The 25431-nt window shown below is 41.8% G+C and overlaps 1 protein-coding gene across 1 annotated transcript in view; it reads left to right on the forward strand.

Annotated features, from left to right (window-relative positions):
* Nucleotides 1-14076: 14076 nt before the first annotated feature.
* LOC122553174 (lutropin-choriogonadotropic hormone receptor-like) overlaps nt 14077-25431 on the forward strand; it is a 35143-nt gene continuing 23788 nt past the window's right edge. Inside the window, exons 1-3 of the mRNA XM_043696760.1 lie at nt 14077-14212; nt 19778-19877; nt 22934-23011. Coding sequence (XP_043552695.1) covers nt 14077-14212; nt 19778-19877; nt 22934-23011 — 314 coding nt within the window. The remainder of the gene's footprint in view (nt 14213-19777; nt 19878-22933; nt 23012-25431) is intronic.

A 25431-nucleotide genomic window follows, 5' to 3' on the forward strand; every position in this document is an offset into this window, starting at 1 on the left:
TAACCTACCTAACCTGCACATCTTTCGAATGTGGGAAGAAACCCATGCAGACACAGGGAGAATGTTAAAGCTCCACACAGATGGTCACCTAAGGGTGGAATTGAACACGGGTCCCTGGCACTGAGAGGTTCTGGAAAAAATACTATGCTGCTCTGGAAGAAAATAATATAGAGATGGTGGGATAGAAATTCTGTGTTGTTCTTCCAATCTAGCATCTTAATTTCATGCAAATAACTTTATGCAATATTTCCAGAAGTTCTCCTGAAATAATGGCAGGAGATCAGGAAGACCCATGCAGAAATCTTGACCTATTATTTTGTAAAATAACAAATATTAATGGAAAATTAAGTTGTAATTGAATTTCTGTGTTCAAATTATACTGTCCAGTTTTGATCTCACTTTATGAGGCATATAAAAATTATTTTTTCCAGGATGTTATATTAAATTTAATATGAAGCCACAAACACTGAGTGCCTTTGTGTTTACATAGCATTATTCCTTTTTGGAGATGTTATGTCTAGAATAGTATGTACTAACACTTTAAAGCAGAAATTGATGAATTTACAATATTAAATAATAAATTGTGGTATTTTGAGTATTTTCACAGTTCTCAAAAATGCCATTACTGAACATCTGGCTCAATTTAAGAAGGAATAATAAATAGGCAAGATGTTGCAGTATAGTACATTGAAGATTCAGAACACTGTACCAAGTATTGGAACATGTGGCTACAAAAGAGAAAAAATACATGGTAGTCAATCTCCTTGGTCTTAAGTTCTGGGTTTCATCACATAACTCTCTCCATTGCATTTCCAGAAACTGAATATTCTTTTTGAAATAAGAAAATCAAAGCTGCAAGCATTGCTCCAGATTTCATCATTCCATAGCCAAGTATGGCACTCCTTGGTACATCTTTATTATACATCCCAGAATTCTGTGTGCTTCTTTGATAGTCTGGGAATACTGTACTGCTAAAATCCAAAGATCTCTTTCTTGGTCGAACGCCACAAGTAAATCTCAGTTTTGCACATAATTCATGTTTGTTTCCCATCTGCCAATCCTGGAATCGTAACATTGTTCAGCATTGTGGAACTTTAATTATTAATTCTGTATAAATCACTAGCCCGTGATTTGCCCTCTTCCTAAACAGTCCTCCAGTTATTAAACACAATCTTCTCCACTCAGTGGACTAGAATTTCATACAAGAGACTGAAGATCTTGTCCGTTGGCTAGGGAATCAGCAAGGGGTCTGCCTCACCTTCTTTGGGGAAGGCCTGCCCTATTAAGCGACAGTCAGGCCTTCTCTGTGATCAAGGACCCTGGAGGATAGAAATTTAGCCCCCAAGAGCTACCTGCCAATCAGAAGCCAGCAATGATCACTGCTACCAGTGTCACCAGAAGGCCAGTGGTAGCTGTCCATCAGAGACTCAGGATAAGCAAAGGACCCATGCTCAGATTTGTGAAGGCCGGATCAAGATTGCAAGGGGGGTGCCACTGGAAAGGGGGTGGCAGGGGGTTAGAAGTAGGAGTAGGGCATGGGTCTCAGAGAAATCACCTGTTCTTTATGCCAGATCCCTTGATCAGGCACTGAGTACGTGACAAAAAGACACCCTCCCCTAAATAACCACTATAAACCTCACCCGAATAAATCCACTGATTCTATGCAGTAAGTTTGAGCATTTTCAAATTCAGCAAAGGAAGATTCAAAAAAGCAAAAAAAAAAAAATATTAATGGAGTGGCACAATGGCTCAATGGTTAGCACAGGGACCCAAGTTTGATTCCACCCTTGGGCGACTGTCTGTTTGGAGTTTGCACATTCCCCATGTGTCTGTGTGGGTTTCCTCTGGGTGCTTCGGTTTCCTTCCTCAGTCCAAAGAATGCAGGTTCGGTGGATCGGCCATGCTAAATTGCCTGTAGTGTCCAGGGATATTTAGGCTAATTGGATAAGGAATAGGGAATGGGTTACAGGGATCGTAGCAAGATGGAGGCAGAGTAAGACACAGCAGCCAGAGCTCCTCTGCTCCACAAGTTCTTTTTTTCCTGTTTTCTGCCTTTTTTTCCTCCTTTCTGTGTTTGACTTGGACATGCCCAGAGGGGAATGGAGGAGCTGGCGAGCTCCAAAGGTGAATCCCAAGTAGAGGCTGGCATAGGGAAGCAGTCCTGGAGCAGGTTTGTTCAGGAAATCGATTCAGGAGATCAGTGCGGTGAAGCAGTCCCAGACTGGTCCGTGGAAGTGAGTCCTGGAGACAACTTACCTTGGAGCAGCTGGTAGCTGGTGCGGAGCAGGCTGGAGGCTTGGAGTGGAACGGGGAGTGTCGTCTGGCATGGGCGGCCAGATCATGTGTAGAAGTCCCTGCACTGATCTATTGCAATGTAATGTTTATTTGTAATTTGTTTATCTGACTGAAATGTCTAACCTTTTAACTATGTCTTATTTCCTAACTTATACTATGAATCGCTGTAAAGTAATGCAATTACTTTTCTTTTTTATTCCTCTTTGTATATCTAAGATTTGTACCTAGTTCCTTTATTCCTAAGATGGCGCCATAAGAGGCAACCTTGTAAAACTTTTAAGTGTACTTCTGTACTTGAGTACATGTGACAATAAAGGATATTCAACTCTATCCTACACTATTCATAGGGGGGGCTATAAATGGGATGCTCTTCAGAGGATCAGTGTAATCTCAGTAGGCCAAATAACCTGCTTCCACACTGTAGGGATTCTATGTAACCCTAAATATGAGCTGGAGTTTTCAGACTCTGCATGGTGATTACCCCATCTGCCTACTTAAAGAACTCAGTTGGTATTAAAGTGGGAAGGAGACAGTCTGCAGTTCAGTAAGGCCCCTGCAAAATTAAATACAGCTCCCCCATCAACCACCTCAATGATCATTTGATTACTGCCAAGGGAGATCTGCTAATAGGTTAAAGACAAATTGAGCATTGTTGAAATTGTTATTGTTGTCTACTATCAATAATATCTTGAGTTGTATTTTTAGAATACAAGTTAAATCATGTGCTGTCTCGTCAAGGATTTTTGTCTAATTTGTTTGTATCTGCTGTTGAAAATATTTAGCAGAGGTCTGACCTAACTAAAGAATAATTCAGCTGTTATAGTAGACTAAGATATGTTTTAATCTGTTAGAAACCATTTATAAGGAAGATTCAGGAAAGCAAGATATTTTGATGTGGTGCAGAGCATGTGCTTATTACTCTCAGAAAAATTATTTTAGGCAGAGATTTGATTTTCTGAGTGTGGGTGATGCTAATGAACGTGCATTTATTGGACAGCCTAGTTATTCTAAGAAGGTTGTTTTTGAATGTTTCCTTGTAGTGCTTCAGTTCTTGTGATGTTATTCCTATAACTGTTGGTCAGGATTTCAAGGGGTTTGACCCAGTGATGAATGATGAACATATATGGCCGGATTTTTGTGGAGTCTTGGAGACTCTGCGCACCTTTCCAAATGGTGTGCGGGAGTTGATCCTGGGATTTCTATTTCTTATTGTTCCAATTTTGTCAGGAGAAGTAGCCCACAACCCGCATTCTTGACCCAGACAACTCCACTGTGCAAATAGGCATCTCCTATTTCCCTGCAATTCTTGTGAAGTGAGATCAGCTTCACCAGGACTCATAATTCGTAGTCTCGATAAGACCCATTTCAAAAGATTATTTCAAAAGATCTTATCTATGTTTCCCCATCCACCCCCAATATCCCTTTTTACCTTCTGTGTCAACCCATTCCCCAACCTGCCTCAACCTCATTGTGCAAACTCATCGTTTCCAATAATGCAGTCTGTAAACCTGCTATAGAAGAATCCCTACAGTGTGGAAACAGGCCCTTGGGCCCAAGATGTCCATAACGACCCCTCCGAAGAGTAACCCACCCAGACCCAATCCCCTACTGCTCTACATTTACCCCAGACTAATTTAGGTCTTTTTCAACTCCTGAGGTTGACAAAATTAATCTGAACACTATGGGCAAATTTAACATGGCCAATTCACCTAACCTGCACATCTTTGGATTGTGGGAGGAAACTGGACCATCCAGAGGAAACCACATAGACACAGGAGGATGTGCAAACTCCACACAGATAGTCACCCGAGGTGGGAATTGAACCTGGGTCCCTGGCATTGTAAGGCAACAGTGCTAACCACTGAGCCACCATGCCGCCTCACCTGAGAGTAATAATGACATTTGTGGTTAAAAGCTTAAAAACAGCCATTCATAACTTTCTTGAAAAACATTGTTGTTATTGCAACCCTATAAAACTTCTAACCAATCATATATTTAAAGCATCAATAACAACACTTATAAGTACCCTTTATTTTATGTAGGTAATATTGAGCTAGCAATAAAGATTATCACATAAATAAAACTTTCAAACTATCATTCAAGCACCTTTTTTCCCTTTTGAACATCTATTTCAACAACAAAAGCTTTTACACAAATTTGTGAAGTGGGAGAAGAGATCAGCTGGGATAATATTAAGAGGCATTGACTTAGCCAATGGTTGGAAGCTCTTGGGATATATTCCCGTTCCCTGGCTTTATTTCCTGTTGTAATTCGTTTGTATAAATGGTAGTTGGTATCTCCATCTTTTACAACAGGCAAACTCAGAGAAATGGTAGAGATCTCCATCATTTCCACTGGAATATTGAAAATAATCTAGTGAAAATAAGCAAACACCCAGGGATTTTGATGCCTAGAATATTTGCATAGATTGGAATAATCTTGCTTGAAGCTTTGCAACATTTAATAGATTCAGATTGAAGATTTCTGGTATACACTAAGTCGGTGAAGGTCAGGATTACTTCTAACTCGTATGGGTAGTTTGAAAGCTTTTGAATCTGGAGTGATAAAAATATGATGTGTGGCACGTATTTGCTGTTGTAAGAACCTTATTACTGCAATGTCCACCAAAATTACAGGGGTGCAACTCTGTTAATGGTTCAGTTTTTAAAACTTTGAGTAGCTTTTCCACGTGGCTCCAGTTTCAATTTTCAATTCCTGTTGAGTTAGTGGAGCAATGATAGGGATTCTATAATTGGCCCAAGTTATCCATGTTAAGGGGAGATAACATTGTTCAGGATTTCTTCATTTGATTGCTATTTATCAGTCTCTGATGGTAGTTCATGAAATAATGGTCCAAACAAAAAGCCAATGCGCCCAGCAGAGTCGGGACGATGATATAAAATTAATAGTGGAAAAATAATCAGGTTTTTAAATTCTTATTTTGCCATATTAACTACACTTTCAAACAAAAGATTATTTTGCATAATTAAGCCATTAATTAATCTTACTTTCACATCACGCTCCATGTAACTTTGACTGGTCCATCAATTCTAATATGTTTCACTTGCTTCTATCTAGCACAATTCAAAATACAAAGCATCTGGTGAAAATTGATCAAGGAGCTTTCAGAAATCTACCACGACTACGATACTTGTGAGAGAATCTAATTTGCATTTAATTCTGAGAAGCATGTTTCATTCATTGCTGTTTATATTTGGTGTACCAACTGTGGTTCATGTGATACTAACTGTAATTCAATCTTCATTTTCATTTATGTCCTGGTTCACAAAGACAGAAAAACATACATGCAGACAAGGGATGTTATGTGGCTTATGCGGCTTCTCCATATCTTCATCTACAGGAAGCAGAGACCCTAACATTGTTCTTTAGGTCTCCGTCCTTCTGTAATAGGCACAACTTCAGCTGACTCTCCAGGGAAGCAGTATAACTGCTAAGAATGGTCCCTAACATCATTTGCCTGGGAATTTGGCCAATCTCCCACTGTAACTTAAGAAAACTGGGAAGATTCATCAGATCCCGAAGGAGTGAGCCCAGAGGAGGTTTACAAGAATGATCCCAGAATGAGGAGTTTATCGTATGAGGAGTGGTTGAGGACTTTGGGTCTGTACTCGATGAAGTTTAGAAGGTTGAGGGGAAATCTCATTGAAACTTATGGAATAGTGAGAGGCCTGGATAGACTGGATGTGGAGAAGGTCTTTCCACTAGTCAGAGAGACTAGGACCTGCGGGCACAGTCTTAGAGTGAAGGGATAACCATTTAGAAATGAGATGAGAAGGAATTTGTTAAGCCAGAGAATGGTGGATCTGTGGCACTCGTTGTTGCAGAAGGCTGTGGAGTCCAAGACATTTAGTGTATTTAAGACAGAGATACATAGATTCATAATTAGTAAGAGAATCAAGGTTTATGGGGAGAAGGCAGGAGAATGGGGTTGAGAAACATATAATGATGATCAAATGGTGGAGCAAACTCATTGGGTTGAATGGCTTAATTCTGCTCACCAGCATTCTCCCCGTAGCCCTGGTAAGTGGAGTTGAAATGCCCATCAGCCATGATTAAATGGCGGAGTGGACTCGATGGGCCGAATGGCCTTATTTCCACTCACCAGCATTCTCCCCGTAGCCCTTAATTCCTTGTGACATCAAGAATTTATCAATCTTGGCCTTGAAGCCATTTAGCATCCCGGCCTCCACTGCACTCCGCGGCAATGAATTCCACAGGCCCACCACTCTCTGGCTAAAGAAATGTCTCCACATTTCTGTTCTGAATTTACCCCCTCTAATTCTAAGGCTGTGCCCACGGGTCCTAGTCTCCTCGCCTAACGGAAACAATTTCTTAGCGTCCACCCTAACATAACAATATAATTCTATGGCAGAGAATGTCACCATTCAGCTAGTTGCATCTGTGCTATCTCTAACTTAATCATTTAGTGCTTTTCACCAAACATAGAATTTCTTCATTTTTAATAGTTATCCTCTCATGTTGTGTATTCATTTTGCATCTTTGTTTCTCATGACCTTTTCCACGATCTCTGATAAAGTAAACAAATTCTCCTTCAGTCTTATGGTGATACAATTTAATTTTCGAATTCCTACAGTGTGGAAACAGGCCTTTTGGCCCAGTAAATCCACACCGACTCTCCAAAGAGTAACACAGCCAGACGCATTTCCCTATTACTCTACATTTCCCCCTGACAAATGCACCTAACCTACACATCACTGAACACTATGGGCAATTTAGCATCGCCAATTCACCTAACCTGCACATCTTTGTGCCTGTGGGAGGAAACCAGAGCACCCAGAGAAAACCCACACAGACACGGGGAGAAGCTTCATACCGACAGGTGCCCGAGGCTGGAATTGAACGCAGGTCTCAAGCACTGGGAGGCAGCAGTGCTAACCACTGAGCCACCGTGCCGCCCCAGATAATTTATGCATTATCTGAAACACATCAGTATGATGACAACACCCAGCTACACATCTTCAGCACTTTTCTCAACCTTTCCACTGTCTCTAAATAGATAGACTGGTTATCAACATCTAACACTGAATGACAGAAATTTCCATCATCTAAGCATTGGAGAGAGTGAATTAGTTTTCTTCAGTCCTTGCCACAAATTCCATTCCATAGCCACCTACTATTTCCCTATATTTGGCAAACAGCTGAGGCTGAATCAGATTATTCACAAACTTGAGTTATCTCTGATCCTCAAGATCTAAACACACATTGGTCCTATCACAAAGACCATCTGTTTCCACTTCTTTAACACTGTTGCCTGGAAATAAAATTATCCCAAAACACACTTGGTCAGCCTCCAATATTTTACCCCCATAAAATTGAGGTATTGCTGCACCTGCCCTAAGTAGCCCCAAGTCTTGTTCACCCTTCATCCCTGTGTTCACTGGCATACAGTAGCTTCTTAAGAAATGCACATTGTTTTCAATGTTTTCTATGATCGTGCTCCTTCCTACCTCTGTTATTTCATATAGCACCACACCCCTTCAAGATACTTATGCTCACCTGATCCTGGTCTTAATTCCTCCTTCAAGAAATGGTTGTCAAAGTCTGTCTCTTTGAGTAAGCTTTCGTTATTTGCTCTATATTTCCTTGCATGGCTGGTTACAAGTTTTGTTTTCTAATGGAATTGTGGAAAACCTTGAAACATTTTATTACTTTAAAGGCGCTATGTAAATATAATTTGCCACACTTGTTTTCTGTCATAAACATCGCCTTATCCATGCCATGATATATTTGGTTTAATTGCAGATACCTTAAGTCTATCATATGGTACCTTATAAAATTTTTATTTTATAAGGTACCGTATGAATTCATGTTATTGAGATTTATTGCGATTAGTCATTTATATTCTTCAAACAAACTACATAAAGTTAGTCAGTCATGATTTACCTTTTACCAATTCATACTGGTGTCCTAATCAACACATTCCTTTCTGGGTGAGTATTAGATTTGTCCATATTATGATGCAGCATGACATGCAATAAAGAAAATCGAGCATTGTGACCAAAGGCGTCTGATATTAGAGGGTGTGAAATAACATAGGGAATAATTGTATATTCTGATGTAAGAACTTACAAAGATCTAAGATAAGAGATGGTGAAGGAACTTAGCTATACTGCCGTGTTCTCTAATACTTTTCATGAGGTCAGCAAGCAGTTTCAAAGAAAATTAGGATCCATGGCTAATTAAGCTACAATGCTGGTGCAAAAACATGTTGTTCTAAGAGGTGTTTGCTTTGTTAAATGTTCTTCTTAAATACTTCTGGACATGATATCAGCTGAACGATATTAATTCCTTCAATGATAAATAGCTAAGTCATTAGAGAGAGGGAAAATAACAGTAAACGTGAGATATAAAAACTGAGAAAGCTGGAGAAACTCAGCAGGTCTGGCAGCCTCCTGTGGAGAGAGAAAGTTCAGTATGACTCTTCTTCAAAAAGTCATAATCAGACTTCATACAATCCCTACGATGTGAAAGCAAGCCATTCAGCCCATACCAATCCTCCAAAGTGCATCCCACCTAGAACCACCCTATCCCTGTTACCCTGCATATCCCATGGCTAATCCACCTCACCTATGCATTTTGGACTGTGGGAGGAAACCGGAGCACCTGGGGGAAACCAAGCAGCCACAGGGGAGAATGTGAAAACTCCACACAGACAGTTTTCTGAGGCTGGAATTGAACCTGGGTCCCTGGTGCTCTGAGTCACCATGCCACCCATAAACTCAAAACATTAACTCTTGTTTCTCTCTCCACAGAGGCTGCCATATCCACTGAGTTTTTAAAGCATTTCCTGTTTCTATTTCAAATTTCCAACATCTGCACTATAATGCTTTTTCTAAATGTGAGAAAACCTTCTTAAAGATGGGTGAATTTTAAACAGTTCTTGCTGTTACCTTAATTTAGGAATTTCATTAAAGGTATTTCCCATAGCATGTATCTTCTTATATTTTTGTAGATTTGTATTTTTGTAATATTTTAAGGCCACCTAGAAGTTAAAATTAAACCATTTTATTGTACTTTATGTGGTCATGTGTGTTTTTCTTTTAAATTCCTGCAAGTAATGACATGAATATCAATTCATAATTATTTTCTTAAACCAGGAGCATTTGTAATACTGGAATAGGATTTTTTCCTGATCTGACACACATCCACTCCATTGCATTCAATTTTATTCTGTAAGTATCCTTACAAAGTTACCAATATGCAGTCAGTTTGCTATAACACGTGTTTCTTCAGCGCTAATCGGCTTTAACGTGATTGAAGAATTTTGACCATTATTTGCAGAATGTGAACTTTCCTTTCCTTATTGGCTATAACACAATTTTAGCCCGATTAGTTTAAATGGCATGGCTATTGCGCGATTTTCTTATAACGCAAGATCACACAAGAACTGAGCTATCGTGTTATATCAGAACCGACCGTGATTTAAATGAATCTGCCGGGAGGGAAAGGTGAGATTTCCCCTTCTAAAGTTAAAGAATTTAGCATTGGCAATTATACATTTGAACTCTTCTTTTCAGCATTAAGTAGTCTCCAACCAAACACTGGAAGAATCTGACTGACAGCATCAAGTTCCCTTTGATGTGCTTAACCACCTCAAATTGAGAAGATTCACTAGAGAGAGAGAGCACTATGTAACCTTCCAATTCTTGCACTGGTCACTGGGGTGGTGCTGGAAAAACACTTTTTGACTCTGATCTCCAGCATCTGCAGTCCTCAGTTTCTCCTAGGAGTGTCAGACAATCCTGTTCACTTCAGAGTTGGCTCTGAGGAAGTTGGATCATAATTAAGCACTTTCCATGTGAAAAAAAAAGGTAACTTGGTGACAGGATATCTGTCTCTGTGGAGTTATTTCAGTGGCGACAAGGGTGGGATTAATGGTTTAACCATGCAAAAGAGAAAAATAGCTGAAACTCAACTGGGCTTCAAACAGGCGCTACAACTGGATTTATCATTGGGAATGCTACAAGTAGAGCATATGAGTTACAGGGTTTTCCGATGGAAGTGGATACCTTCGCCAGTCTGACTGAGCTTGGGGAACACCATTTGGGTGAAGGCAATTGCATAGCCTCACCCAAGACATATCCTGATCAGAGGAACTTTAGGTCAGCCCACAGCAAAGCCCGAAAACAAAGCCAAGCCTCAGACAAACGTGAAAAGTTTCTTCAGTATCCAGGCCAGCAAAGCCATTGTTGTTGCTGCCGGTATATGGACTTGAGACAGCAGAAGAGTCCGACTACAATTAAACTGAATAAGAGAACGCATAGGCCGGCATCTAGGAGAGTGCACACCCTGGAAAGCCCACCGACGTCTGGTGTGGAACAGTTAAATTGCTTAGCAACATCCAAATCAGAACTAATCAAACTAAATGTCTGGTTAAATGGTCACCCGGTTCTAATGGAGGTTGATACCAGCACTGTCATTTCAGTGATTGCAGAACCAGTCTTTAGCAAAATTTGCACTGGACTTCAACCTTCAGGTTTGCTCAAGACCTTGGCTGGGCTAAGAGCCTATAACGGGGAACCTTTACAGATTTAGGGTACAACTTCATTTCCGGTCTCTTATGAGAAGCAGGTGGATCAGTTATCACTGAATGTAGTAAAAGGCATGGGCCTAAGCTTGATGGAGTGACATTGTTGGAGAAACATTCACCTAGATTGATTAGATTACCTACAGTGTGGAAACAGGCCATTTGACCCAACAAGTCCACATTGTTGGACTTGAAGAGTCTGAAAAGTAACCCACCCAGACTCATTCCCCTACCCTATATTTACCCCTGACTAATGCATCTAGCACTATGGACAATTTAGCACAGCCAACCCATCTGACCTGCACATCTTTGGACTGTGGGAGAAAACATGGGGAGGATGTGCAAACTCCACACAGACAGTCACCTGAGGCTAGAATTGAACCTGGGTCCCTGGCACTGAGAGGCTGCAGTGCCAACCACTGAGCCACCATGCTGCCCTCAACATTTTTCCATTAGAAAATGGCTACCTGAGTGAAGTCCTAACTAAATGCTCAGAATCTTTTTGGTAAGGTCTAGGAACCATCAAAGCAGGAAAGACCACCTTGCATGTTGACCAAGAAGCAATTCACGATTCTGCAAGGCCTGCCCAGTGCCGTTTGCTTTACAGACAAAAGTAAAGGCAGAAATCAGAAGGCTGGAAAGCGAAGGAATAATCAAACCAGTCAAGTTTGCAGATTGAGCACGGCCAGTTATACTGATTGTGAAGCCCAATGGGTCAGTTCGCCATCGTGGGGATTTTAAGTAAACAGTAAACTGCTTCTCACAGCTGGATAAATACTCAATCCTTCACATAGAGGATTTATATGCAAAACTGGTGGGGGTGGGGTGGGGGGGGGGCGGGAGACGTCGTTCTTCATGAAACTGGACATGAAAGTCATGCATACCTGCAATTGCAGTTAGATGGGTATGCGACAATTAATACCCATAAGGGTTTCTACCAATATATGAGACTGCCATTTGGGGTATCATCAGCCTGTGCAAATTTTCAGCAAATAATGGAGAACATTTTACAAGGTCTACCCCAGTTCGCCATTTATCTAAATTATGTGCTAATAACAAGGAAACTAATAAGGAGCACTTAGAGAACTTAGACATTTCTACCAGACAGGCACATGCCTTAGAAGTGAAAAATGTGTGTTCCCAGTGACCTACTTGGGCTGCAGAGTTGACAAGACTAGGTTACACCCGTTGAAAGATGAAGTAAGGATGATCAAAGGTGCCCTTGTACCCTGTAAAGGGGCTGGTGAATTATTACAGAAAGTTCAGACATAACGTCGCCTGAAGCAGCATCAAGAACGCCAGTGCCGAACACAAGATTCCACTAAGCAAAAGAAACAGTTTGTTTCAGGGGATGAAGTTTGGTGTGGGAACCAGAGAATGTCCCTGAATTGGTACGAGGCACGGTCAATGCAAGGTCAGATTGGTGACGTATAAAGATCAGGTAGGTGACGTTCCTGAACACAAACGTGGACCATATGAAAGCTGAAATCTCACAAATGGTGTGGAGCAAAATTTGCCCAGCTCTTTGACAGCCTTTTCTGACTGTTTCATAACCCATGGGTTCTCCTTCTCTGTCAAACATTAAAGATACCTTAGAATCTGAGATGGTCACAGTGAGTGTTGCAGCCTCAACACCTTTGCTGCCTCAAGAAGAGAATGAATTTCTTCCAAGACAGCGAGAAGTGAGCTATGGTGCATTTCATGCCACCTGTACCCAAGGCAGATTTGGAGAAACTATAAGAAAAAGAACCAACCTATGTCTGCAGACTGAGAGAAGAAATGTAATGATGTAACAAGGTCAGCCAGGTGGATCTCATAGAATATGAGTACCCTGACTGGGGCTATTAATCTTGTTCAATCTAGGAGTCCTGACTGACAGATATAAACAGAAAGGTCAGAGGTTCTGTTCACTCTGAGAGCTTGTTCTGGCAGAGCTAGATCAGTGTCAAAGACTCTCCATGTGTAAATAAAGGGTGACAACAGTGACAGGATAGCAGCCACTGTGGAGTTATTTCAAATGGTTTAATGGGTGTTTTCAGAATCAACCACATTCGTATGAGTCTGAAGTCACAGCAAGTCCCCAGAACAAGCATTGGCATTCTTAGTCTGCCCTGCTTAGCAGCAGACAGTCTTTCTGAAGATGTTGGAGAAGTGGAAGATGGCATTATCATAACCTGGAGGTCCTGGTGGAGGGGGTGGTACTGAGGAAGACCAGCAGAAGAGTCCACAACACCAAACCAGGTGAGCCTACTTCAAGGTGGCCACTCGGGTCCTTGAAGATCCCAAGATGCAGAGGAACAGCCAACAATGCCCACGGAAGGTCAATGACCTTCTCTGCTCTGCCAGCTCTGTCTGCTCTGTCAGACACTACCCTCTGCTTTCTCACACTCACACTACTTCTGCCACAGCACCCACTTTCTGCCACGACTCATACTCTGCAACTCTCACTATTATCTGCAACATTCTCCCTCAGTTGTTCTCAGCACACTCCAGTATTCCAGACCATTTATCATTTGGTCTCCGCACACCCACTCACTTGATCAGGGCACCTCGTCACCTAATGATGACTTGCACAAGCAATAACAGATATGCTATCTACATTTATCTCATTCAAATCCTCTCTTTCTGTCATTAGCGGAGAAGACAGCACATAATAGGGCAGAAAGACCCAGATAGGTGAATGGATTCTGGACATCAGACTCCTCACCCCATCTGAGAAAGCCCTGGCCCTCTCAGGAAAAGACTAAGACCACTCCTGCGGGGGTGCAGAGACATCCATGTCCTGCTAACCAAGTAAGTTCATGTTGCATTCTACTGCAACTATCACATTAGCCCCACTGTCAGTGACAGTCACTGCACACTTCTAACCATTGGTCACGCCACCTTCTTTCTCTTGTTTCTTGCAGTTATCAGTGGGATGTCCATACCTTGGTGGAGAAATGTCCTGTTTTGCTAGAAACCTCTCCTCAACCTCCTGCACCACTGACCTGTGCGGACACCTTGGTGAGAGGCTTAAAATGTGAGAGACCACAATCTAGTGAACACCCCACATGCAACAGTCCTTTCGCTGGTCAAGGAAGAAACACCCTTGGCTTGCTAGCATGTAGAGGACTGCAGGTGACCTTCTCAGCCCTACATAGGTGTTGACAACCAAGAACTTCATTCAAATGCACAGGGGGAGGCAGGAGGGTCAGAATGGTATGTGAGACACAATGGTCCTCGTAGCCCAGAGGTTGCAGGAGTGCAGCTATGCTATGGGGACCCAGGTGCTTCAAGCAAGGGGTCATCTGGCTGCCTCCATGGATGGGTTGCTGGTTGCTATGGACAGCCAAGTCCAGCACCCTCAAGGTCAGCTGGACAGACACACCCACTTGTACTCCATTGCCCCTCAGGATTGAAGGCATAGGGACAGGGAAAATGGTGAGCATTCCAGTGGTGGTCCTTCCTTGCAAAGAGATAAGGCAATGCCTGGGGGCAGCTGGCCCCAGGAGGAACCATACACAGGCCTCCACACAAGAAACTCCAGAGAGAGCTGCGCCTTCACCATGCCTCTTCCTGCTCCCTCAAACCCTCTGGCAGGAAGACCCTCCAGCATACCATAGCTATCTAGACACAAATGGCACGGGGTGCCCAAACAAACCTCCAGGGCCAATGGACTCCGATGCCACGCAGACTCACTCCACTCCAACTTTGGAACCTGGACAAAACCAAGATGTTCTGGGAGGGAACGAAAGATAAAAACCTTTTGAGTGCACTTTGGTGCCACATGGTGACATTGCTCTGTATATAAGGTATCACATTTGTATAAATATGCTTCATTTTGCAATACATTTGTTTGTTTGATTCCCTGTGTAAACGCAAATGCTGTGTTAGCATGATACCCAACTTCATGTCCATACAGGCTGTAGCATGGCATTATGCTCATGTTGGAATCCTACTGCAGCATGTGGAAACAATATGAATAGGCTGTATTTAGGGCAATGTGTTCTACTGAGACTATTGCCCTTCATGTAAATACATTCTATTAGTTCCTTGGTCTCTACGACCAAATGTATTGGTGGTCAGCAATGTCTGGGGCAGGGAAGTTTTGAGTACACCAAGAAACAATGCACCAAGGTGGCTGAGTTTCAGCTGTCTATGCCTTGTCTAATGCACGGGTTTATGTGCAGTGTTTCCTCTGAAGGTCCCTTACATTATTGGGTCTGGTAGACCCCTCTCCCAGAGGTCAAGACACTTGCCCTGCCCACTCTGGGTGTGGTTGCAACTATTTTCTTCCCTGTTACATACTTTCGATATCCAGCATGATGGAAGGTGACAGTGATTCCTTTTTGGCCAGTGGCTTTAAGCCTTCACCACTGTGTTGGTGAGGTATTGAATATCTGGATCCCCTTCCTGAAAGCTCTTCCCATAAATCTCATTGGCTTCGCACTCTCTGGGGTCCCCACCTTCACTGTCGCTGGGTCAAAATCCTGGAATTCCCTTCCTAATGGCATGTGGGTCTATTCAGAGCACATGGACTGCAGTGGTTTGAGAAGGCAGCTTACCACCACCTTCTCAAGGGCATCTAGGGATGGGGAGTAAATTTTAGGCAGCCAGCGACTCCCATGTCCCACAAAACAATAGAAAAAAACCCAAGTGTCGGCATGAGCCTCTGGCTACCCACCTTTTCCACTGCCTCACCTCCATCCCAGCCCCTGGCACATGAGGTGACCATTGCCAGTTGGGTTCTACATTGACCTCTCTTAAAGCCAGGGTACTCCTGACTTCCCCCTACCACATTATCTCATTCTCATGCACACTATCCTACTCATTACCCTGCACAGTATCAGAGGCTGCCCTTGACTTACTGTGCCAGAACCTTGACTGATGGTTGCATCAGTGGTCTTTGATGAGGACCACTCCCCTAAGACATTGATACATGGCTACTTGCTTGTTGTATATGCAGTGTGATTGCTGCATAATCTGCTGGCACATGGTGCAGGGATGAAATTGATGTGCCATTATGCTATGCAGTGAGATATCCACACTCCCTTGTCTAAGGGCTTTTGCCTTGAAAGGCAAGTTGCTTGATCATGTGACTGCACTAATTGGCACAGCATGGCTAGGCAAAACATGGATGCTGAGAGAGTGCAGGTGGATGCTAAGTGAGAGAGCGTGAAGAGAGCAAACAATAGTCTTGAGTTACGGCTTGTCCAAACTTGCTGCCTGTCCTTGCCTTAACCTTTCAATGTTAAATGGTTCTGGTGTGTCTACTTCTCGAGCATCCTACAAGGGGATCAGAAAGGATTCTTGAGGATCGTGGCAAATGTCAGTTTATCAATGTCTGTGGACAAGGGGTATGTGTGGCCAGTGCCCACAGATTGTTCCTGAGATGTTTAGTGCTGACTAATATGGAAGTTCCTTGCAGCCAGCAGTGAGCTGACATCATCATATACATGCTCTGACATCAATGTCGAGAAACTTAACATCTACTTTGTTTGGTGCATTTGATAAAACAGGAATATGAATATTAGAAGTGACTTGTGCCATCACTAAGGCATTTAACAATTAGGGGCTTTCATCCTCCTTAATTAGCAATTCGCTGCTGTCTATTGAGAAACCCCACTCAGTGCTTGGTGGAAGCATAAAAAATTATGTGAGATGGATCCAATGTCAAGGTGGAACTTGTCTGCTTTCTCAAATTATTCTGCCACATTTTTCTCAATAGCTCAGGTCATTCATGCCCCTGTAGAATTCTGCCCATGGTCACTATTACTGACACTAGCTTTTTCATTCTAAATTGATTTTAATTAATTTTAGGTGCAGTGTGGGATTTGAAATTGTCCCTCAGGAATCATCAGTCTGAGAGACTCGAGCTGAGTAGGTCAATAACATAACCACAACGGCAGATTTATTTTGCCAATCTAAAGCCAAAATATGGCCAGTTTTGTGCCGAAGATCGATTTCAACAGAAATGAAACAAGTTAATTTCATTTACTTTAGAAAAAGTACAATTTCAATGAACCTGGGCAGGATCCAAGGCAAGATTCAAAACATAATCCCAATGATGAAGAAAGATCCTGATTTTTGTTCCTGGATTTTACCACAGAAGGAGAAAAATTCCTGGCTCTACCATTCAGATGTTTAAAAATGGCTGTCTGAACTTTCCATTTTCTGTGAATGGCAAGTGCAGGCTAGATATTAAGAAAGGGCAGCTGACCTGGAAAACTGGAAGAGGATGCCCAGTGCATAGGCGAGATGGGTGAAAAACCTGCCTAAGTTCAAGAATAAGAATTAACACATTCCCCAGCCTCATCCCTCACACTGTATACTCCATCCTTTGCCAAATGATACCAACTAGTGGCCTGTACCTGACCCTCACTGCCCCCCACACCCTCCATGCCACTTACATCCCTGTACTTATCCCTGGCCCCTATAGTCCTGATGGCAACTTAGTAATCCAGGTAATTATAGACCGGTGAGCCTGATGTCAGTGGTAGGGAAGCTGCTGGAGAAGACACTGAGGTTTAGGATCTATTTACATTTAGAAGAAAATAGACTTATCAGTGATAGGCAATATAGTTTTGTGCAGGGAAGGTCATGTATTACCAACTTAATAGAATTCTTTGAGGAAATGACAAAGGTGATTGATAAGGGAAGGGCTGTAGATGTCATATATATGGTCTTCAGTAAGGCATTTGATAAGATTCTTCATGGTAGGCTGATGGAGAAAGTGAAGTCGCATGGGGTCCAGGATGTACTAGCTAGATGGATAGAGAACTGGCTGGGCAGCAGGAGACAAAGAGTAGGAGTGGAAGGGAGTTTCTCAAAATGGAGAACTGTGATCAGTGGCGTTCCACAGGCATCCGTGTTGGGACTACTGTTGTTTGTGATATACATAAATGATCTGGAGGAAGGTTTAAGTGGTCTTATTAGCAAGTTTGCAGATGACACTAAGATTGGTGGAGTAGCAGATAGTGAAAAGCACTGTCAGTGAATGCAGCAGAATATAGATAGATTGGACAGTTGGGCAGAGAAATGGCAGATGGAGTTCAATCTGGGCAAATGTGAGGTGATGCATTTTGGAATATCCAATTCAAGAGCGAACTATGTGGCAACTGGAAAAGCCCTGAGGAAAATTGATGTACAGAGAGATCTGGGTGTTCAGGTCCATTGTACCCTGAAGGTGGCAATGCAGGTTGATAGAGAGGTCAAGAAGGCATAAGGCATTCATTGGACAGGGTATTGTGTAAAAGAGTTGGTAGGTCATGTTACAGTTGTATAGGACTTTGGTTTGGCCACATTTGGAACAATGTGTACAATTCTGGTCGCTACATTACCGAAAGGATGTGGATGCTTTGGAGAGAGTGCAGAGAGGGTTCACCAGGATATGCCTGATATGAAGGGGCTATCTATGAAGATAGGTTGAGTTGATTAGGATTATTTTAATTAGAAACATGGAGGTGTACAGAATCATAAGAGGTATAGATAGGGTGGATAGAAAGAAGCTTTTTCCCAGAGTGGGGGACTCGATTACTAGGGGTCATGAGTTCAAGGTGTGATGGGAAAGGTTTAAGGGAGATATGTGTAGAAGGTTCTTTACACAGAGGGTGGTGTGTGCCTGGAACGCGTTGCCAGCGGAAGTGATAGAGGCGGTCACGTTGCATAATTTAAGAAGTATCAAGACGGATACATGACTGGGCAGGGAGCAGAGGGATACAGATCCTTAGAAAATAGGCAACTAGTTTAGATAGAGGATCTGGATTGTTGCAGACTTAGAGGGCTGTAGGGTCTGTTCCTGTGCTGTAATTTTCTTAGTTCTGACACATTCACAAGCAGCACAAGATGCAAAAAGCACATTCAGAGCTTAATAGCACAGTTCCACAAATATGCAGATGTTGTTTTGTGGACATTGTTGCTTGATTGATATCCTGAATTTCCCGCTTAGCATCATTAGGAGAGCACCATCAGCACAATGATTCATTTCATGATTACTGTTCACATCAATCTCTCAGATAATAGGAATAGACAATATGTGTTAGTGCGAACTATATCCAGGGAATGAACTACTATAATAAAAGAGTGAAATAGTGAAGCAGGCATCATAAATTAGATAATAATTATATTGTTAAATGTAACTGTGTTGTTAAGTGTTAAAATATGCACCAGAAAGCCAAATTAGTCAATTTCCCTGCTATATATTAACTGTGCATCCAGCATACACATTGAAACTAGTGGGGATATAATTTTCAACTACTAGCTGCTTGCATCTTATCAGACAAATAGGCAAACAGTAGTTGAAAATGCAGTGGTTGAGAGCAAGGAAGCACTTCACCCTACATCAAAACCCAAGAGTTGTTCAATGCAATTTTTAGGCAATCTTGTAATCTGCAAGCAGCCTGAGACAGGCGACATGGTATTTGAACATGTAAAACTGGGTCATTGTGGTATGGCTCCGAACACATCTCTAGATGCAAATAGCTGGGGCATAGGCTAAATACATTCTACCAACTCATACCAGGCACCGAACCGACAGTATAAAAAATGGTCCTTTGAAAGACTGCTGGAAGCTGCAAGGGAGGCTTTTGATTTCTTTTCATATGCCCCAGAGGAATTGGCATTGACCTTTGTGTTCCCAAAAAATATCCTCCAACATGCTGTTGGCCTATTCGAAAGCATTCCCCAAGATCATACCCTTTCTTGCAATCCCCTGCCTGCCCTTCACCTTCTTCACTGACTCAACAGATTTTGCCAGTTTCCTAAAGCGGTCAGTGAGAATTCTGGAGCTTATTAGAGACATCACAAAGAGACTCGGGCATTAAACCTATACAAGCTGGTCAAGGAAAATCTGCTTTATCAACCTAATGCCTGCTTTGAGCCATAGACAACTGCTGTTAGATGCTAAAAGTCAATTTTTTGATTATATTTTCTCAGTGATTTACACTGCTCGCATTAACTTTCAGCAATCACAGGAAAATGGATACTTTTCACCACCAGTTTCAATGTTTGCATACTCAATAGTGCTGGCACCACAGTGAGCAGATGAACTACCAAGAAGCTTCTATGCAACTTTTAAAAAAATTGCAGTCTATTTAGCAACAGACTGGTGAACATGCAGGTAAAAGATGAAGAGTGCTTGGCTGTTTCACTTACCATGCTTATCGGATTTTTGTATGGTTTTGCAATTTGCTTATGTACTTGGACAGAATTACAAATAGCAAGCACTGTCTGTGCCAACAGAGCAGAAAGGCAGAGCACCAAATAGCACATTCACAAATTCAGTGATTCAGAATCTGTAAATCCTTCTGGTGGGAATTAAAGACAGATGTATAAATCCGTGGATGTTGCTGTTATCGCTTTACCCTGAATTCTCATTTATAAGAACAAGTTGTGCTATAACATTCACTGCAGGAGAGCCAGCCAGAGGGGCCTTTTCAAATCATCAGTATCTCCATCTTTGAGAAAAGAGCTAATTAGCTCATTGGGACAGTGTCCACAGATCTTGTTGAGTGAAGTTGAAAGATCTGTGGTACCAGCTAATTAACTTAGCAAGCACTTCTTGTCACCCTGGAAACCCTGTGAAGCTGCAATCTTCCACTCTTTTCTCTTTCTTATTCTAAAACAGGGTGATGTACATGTATTCTGAGTTTTCACATTCTTCCTATAACTCCTCCGTAAGATCAGAGGATACTGGAACAGGGAGATGATGCACACTGAGGACCCAGCTGCATGATGCTGTCACTCTCAGGACATCCAGGACAATTCATTTATTACTATTCCAACTTAATATGAATTGGGACCATTGCAAAGGCGTAATAATGTGGCAGATTACTGGATTTTAAAAGATGCTTAACACAGAGACCCAGTTACTATAAAAAAAGAGATCAAATCCCAACACTGTAGTTTGAGATTGTGCATTAAATTCTTAAAAATCTGGAAATAAAAACTGGTATCAGTAAAAGTGACTGTGATCCTATAAGATTGCCATAAAATTAAACAGGATTAAAAAACATCCTTACATGAAGGAAACCCAATGCTATTAGCCAGGCCCACATAAACCTGCAGCTGAAGTGGCTAAGTAAGCCATTCAGTTAAATCAGACTGAAACATGTCAAGAAAAATACCAAACGCCTCATTCTCAGAGAAACGAGAGATGAGCAATAAATGCTGGAATTATCAACAATAGCCACATCTCAATAACTAATAAGGCAAGGGCCTGATTAATTTCATCAAGTTGTTGGATTCACAAGTTTCTGCGCTGTACATGGTGTGAGCAGTGTATTGGGGTGGAGGGGGTGGGAGGAATTGCTGATGCTGGTCGTGGTGATAGCCATAATTCACCTCCCAAGACCTACAAGAATCAAAGTGGTTGCACTCCATTAATGAACATCTGGTCATTGATATTCAACACCAAATCTTATCGGCCATTCTCTCTATTTCAGGCAGCTGTCAATTTGCTTTGATTCTAAGAGAATTATTTATGACATTCTTGTTTCAAAATGATAAAAAAAAACTGCAGAGTGACTTCCAGGGAACTGGGTATTCAGAATACATTCAGTTAAGCACCTGAATTTGCCTTTATATGAAGGTTCCTGTCCATGCGACTCAAAGTTTTTTCCTATGTTGACTTTGCCACGACTTCTGTTTCTTCATTCTTTATTGAGTAGAGCCTACTCTCGATCGTCAGTAAAGTGATGGAAGGTCTCATCAACAGTGCTATCATTTGACTGAATGTAGCATCAAGAGGCATTCCAGCAAAACTGGAAGCAATGGGAATTAGACAGAAAATTCTCTACTGGTTAGAGCCTTACTTGGCACGTAGGAAGATTCTTGTGGTTGTTGGAGGTCAGTCATCTCAGCTCCAGGACATCCCTATGGGATTTACTCAGGGTAATGTCCTCAGCTCATCTATCTTCAGCTGCTTCATCAATGACCTTCCCTCCCTCATAAAGTCAGAAGTGAGAGTGTTTGCCGACGATTGCACAATGTTCAGCACCATTCGTGACTTCTCAGATACTGAAGCAGTCTGTGTTCAAATGCAAAGAGATCGGAACAATATCCAGTTTGGACTGAACAGTGGCAAGTAGCATTCATGCCACATAAATGCCAGGCAATGACCATCTCCAATAAAGACAATCTTATCACCATCATTGTTACCATCACTGAATCCCCCATTATCAACATCCCAGGGTTACCATTGACTACAAATTCACCTGGACTCATTATATAAATACAGTGGCTACAAGAGCAGGGTAAGAACACTGCAGTGAGTACCTCACCTCAACTCTTGAAGTTCTGTCCACCAGCTATAAGGTGCAAGTCAGGAATGTGTTGGAATTCTCCCCACTTGCCTGGATGAGTGCAGCTCCAACAACACTCGTGAAGACAGAGATACCCAGGACAAAGCAGCTTGCTTGATTGGCACCACATCTACAAACATCCATTCACTCCACCACTGACAGTCAGTAGCAGCAGTGTGCATTATGTACAAGATGCATTACAGAAATTAAAAAACCAAAAGTCCTTAGGCAGCACCTTCCAAGCTTATGACTACTTCCACCTAGAAGGATAAGGGCAATAGCTACATGAGAACACCACCACCCACAAGTTCCCCTGCAAGCCTTTCACCATCCTGACTTGGAAATATTTCACCCTCCTTTGGTGGCATTGGGTCAAAATCCTGGAAGTCCCTCCCTAAGGGCAATGTGGATCTATCTATGTATAGTGCAGGAGATGCAGCCAATCAAAAAGGCAGCTCATCACCACCTTCACAAGGACAACTAGGAACGACAATGCTGGCCAGCCAGCCAGTGATGCTCACGTCCCAGAAGTAGATAAACAAAAAAAAACTTAATTACATTCCTAAAAGGAAGGGAAAAGATGGAGTAAGAAACTTAAAACCTTTGCCAGGGTGCTTTACAGAGGTTGTGTTTTTTTAAGTGATGATTTATGTATATCGATTTCTAATTGATGTGAATCATCATTCCATCCAGCAGTAAAAGTTATTGTTCACAACCATAGACTGATATAATATTATTAATTAGAGTGCTTTAATATTCTTTTCGATAAAATTTGCATATTTATTTTCAGAGAAATATGTGACAATTTGCATCTTCAAACCATACCTGAAAATGCATTTCAAGGAATGAACAATGAATCTCTAACACTGTAAGTATAACTTATAACTAACTATAACTTACAGCTCTTAGATAAATCACTGTACTTTCTCCATATGAATAACAGCTATGTCCAACATCAAATGAGTGCTTGAGCAATCATATTCGAGATTTAGATAATATATAATGCAGCAAGTTTTCCAAAGTTGCATTCCTGGTGTAAAGCATCACTCACTGGAGTGTAAATTAGGAATTTGAGCTTGGAGACCCTTTGATTTTCCACTGATCTGGCCCCACGTTACCTTTTGTAGGGAAGGCCAGCCGATTAATAGCCACGTAGGCACTTGAGTCATTATGCCTCTCTCAATTAAATAATATTACATGCAACTTCGTGTTGTGCATGAGTAAAGTTAAAAATCACACAACACCAAGTTATAATCCAAGCTTTCGGAGCACTGCTACTTCATCAGGTGGTTGTGGAGTATAACATCGTAAGACACAGAATTTTTAGCAAAATTTTACAATGTGATGTAACTGAAATTATATATTGAAAAAGACCTGGATTGTTTGTTAAGTCTTTCATCTTTTAGAAAGGGCATGTAGGTTTCAGTTCATTCATATGTAAATCACAGAACTTTTTTTGAAATACATGAGTAATGGTCACTTAGGCAAGATACTAGAGTATGATCTGCTTTTATTGAACTGGACATAGCCAGAGGTCAGTTGATTCTTTCTTCCTTGGTACTGTAGGTAGTAAATGCACAAAAAGCTAGCATCCAATTTAGTGGATAATAAGGGAAGATAAAGAGAATGTTGGCTTTTATTTCAATGGGAATGGAATATAAAAATAGGGAAGTCTTGCTAAAACTATACAAGGCACGACACAGAAGCTGGAGGACGAGAAAAATTTCTGGCTGTAAGAGCTGCTCCTTTTTTTGAGGTATTTTAGGTGTTGGAGATGATTTCCTCGAATTCCAGGAGCAGCAATTACTGTTTTATATGCTGTTGCATTGTTTTGGAACTTTGGAAAAAAAAAGTCAAAACAACAGCAGTTTTAAAAGGGAGAACACACAAAGGAAGACACACATTAAGAGGACAGTGCAGGAGAGAGAGAAAGAGAGACAGAACATGCACAGCTACTGCCTTTGCTGTTTTTGAATTCATGTGTCGCTGGATATCGGAGTGCATCTGGGAAAATTAACAAACAGTGAAATTCACAACTAATCTTGGAGGAACCGGTTTGGGCGAAGTTCACAACACAAAATCAGATAATTGTTGTTTTAAGTCTGTCCAAGAGAAAGGCTGTATTAGTGAGTACAGTGGGTTCTTTCTTGATTATATGTTTTTGGAGATAAGTCTCTTGATTAAACTTACAATATGAGCCATAGCTATTAATTTAACCTGGGGCTGTGTTTGTAGAGGAATAAGATGGTGTTATTTTCTGGGTCTGTAGATGGTGAAGGAGCAAAAATGGCCTTTGCAGTGATATGTACTTCTTGTCAGATGTGGGAGTTTAAAGAGAGTTTAAGGGTTACTGCGGATTATATCTGCCATAAAATGCTGTTGAATGCAAATCTTATCAGATCGAATGGATCAGTTGGAGAGACAGATAGGAGCGATGAGGAATTTGAAACAGCAAATGTGATGGCAATTATAGGAAGGGGAGAAAGTCTCAGATACAGTCACATAGATGGGTTAGCTCCAGGAAGGATAAGAAAGGTAGGCACCTAGGGCAGGAGTCTTTTGTGGATAGACCCATTTCAAACAGGTATACTGTTTTGGAAAATGTAGGGGGTGATGGATTCTCAGGGGAACATAGCATAAACAGCCAAGTTTCTGGTATTGAGACTGGCTCTAATGCAACAAGGGGTACGTCGGTTTCCAAGAGATCAATTGTGTTAGGGGATTTGGTAGTCCAAGGTACAGACAGACGTTTCTGTTGCCAGCAGAGAAAAAGCAGAATGGTGTGTTGTTTCCCTGGTGCCAGGATCAAGGTCTCAGAGAGGGTGCAGAATGTTCTCATGGGGGGAGAGGGGCCTGCAAGAGGTCATTGTCCACATTGGAACCAACGATATTGGAAGGGAAAAGATTGAGATTCTGAAGGGAGATTACAGAGAGTTAGGCAGAAATTTAAAAAGGAGGTCCTCAAGGGTAATAATATCTGGATAGAGAAGGATTCACATTTTTGGATCATTGGAATCTCTTTTGGGGTAGAAGTGACCTGTACAAGGAGGACGGATTGTACCTAAATTGGAAGGGGACTAATATACTGGCAGGGAAATTTGCTAGAACTTCTTGGGAGGATTTAAACTAGTAAGGTGGGGGGTGGGACCCAGGGAGATAGTGAGGAAAGAGATCAATCTGAGACGGGTACAGCTAAGAATAGAAGTGAGTCAAACAGTCAGGGCAGGCAGGGACAAGGTAGGACTAATAAATTAAACTGCATTTATTTCAATGCAAGGGGCCTAACAG

Source organism: Chiloscyllium plagiosum, chromosome 9 (genome assembly GCF_004010195.1).
Source record: "Chiloscyllium plagiosum isolate BGI_BamShark_2017 chromosome 9, ASM401019v2, whole genome shotgun sequence".
NCBI classification, from domain to species: Eukaryota; Metazoa; Chordata; class Chondrichthyes; order Orectolobiformes; family Hemiscylliidae; genus Chiloscyllium; species Chiloscyllium plagiosum.